This window comes from Apaloderma vittatum, unplaced genomic scaffold, assembly GCF_000703405.1.
Source record: "Apaloderma vittatum isolate BGI_N311 unplaced genomic scaffold, ASM70340v1 scaffold33840, whole genome shotgun sequence".
NCBI classification, from domain to species: domain Eukaryota; kingdom Metazoa; phylum Chordata; class Aves; order Trogoniformes; family Trogonidae; genus Apaloderma; species Apaloderma vittatum.
Window position 1 is genome coordinate 4,971 of NW_009696806.1, and position 344 is coordinate 5,314.

A 344-nucleotide genomic window follows, 5' to 3' on the forward strand; every position below is an offset into this window, starting at 1 on the left:
GGGTGGGCAGGCAGTGGGTGCTGGGGGAGTTTGGAGCCTGGCTGCGCAGCTTCCCTCCCCCAGCACCCAAAATCTCACCGCCCCAAGCTCACCTCTTGCTTTCTCCCCCCCTGACCTGCTCCTCCGGCAGTGACGGCGACTCAGACGTGGACTCGGAGCTGGAGGAGCGTGTGGACGGGGTGAAGTCCTGGCTCTCCAAGAACAAAGGCTCCTCCAAAGCACTCTCGGATGACGGCAGCCTGAAGGGCAGCAGGTGGGTGCAGGGCCGGGCACGGGGCTGGCAGGGGACAGAGTGAGAGAACAGGTCTGTCGGGTGGGCACCAATGGGTTCCGCGCTACCACCC

General features: G+C 65.7%; 1 protein-coding gene across 1 annotated transcript in view; it reads left to right on the plus strand.

Moving 5' to 3' along the window:
* Nucleotides 1-253, plus strand: part of MYO18A (myosin XVIIIA) — a gene marked incomplete at both ends in the record, with an annotated part of 5,067 nt that extends 4,814 nt beyond the window's left edge. The window contains one exon of the mRNA XM_009876349.1: nucleotides 131-253. Within this exon, the coding sequence (XP_009874651.1) occupies nucleotides 131-253 (123 nt within the window). The remainder of the gene's footprint in view (nucleotides 1-130) is intronic.
* Nucleotides 254-344: the final 91 nt, after the last annotated feature.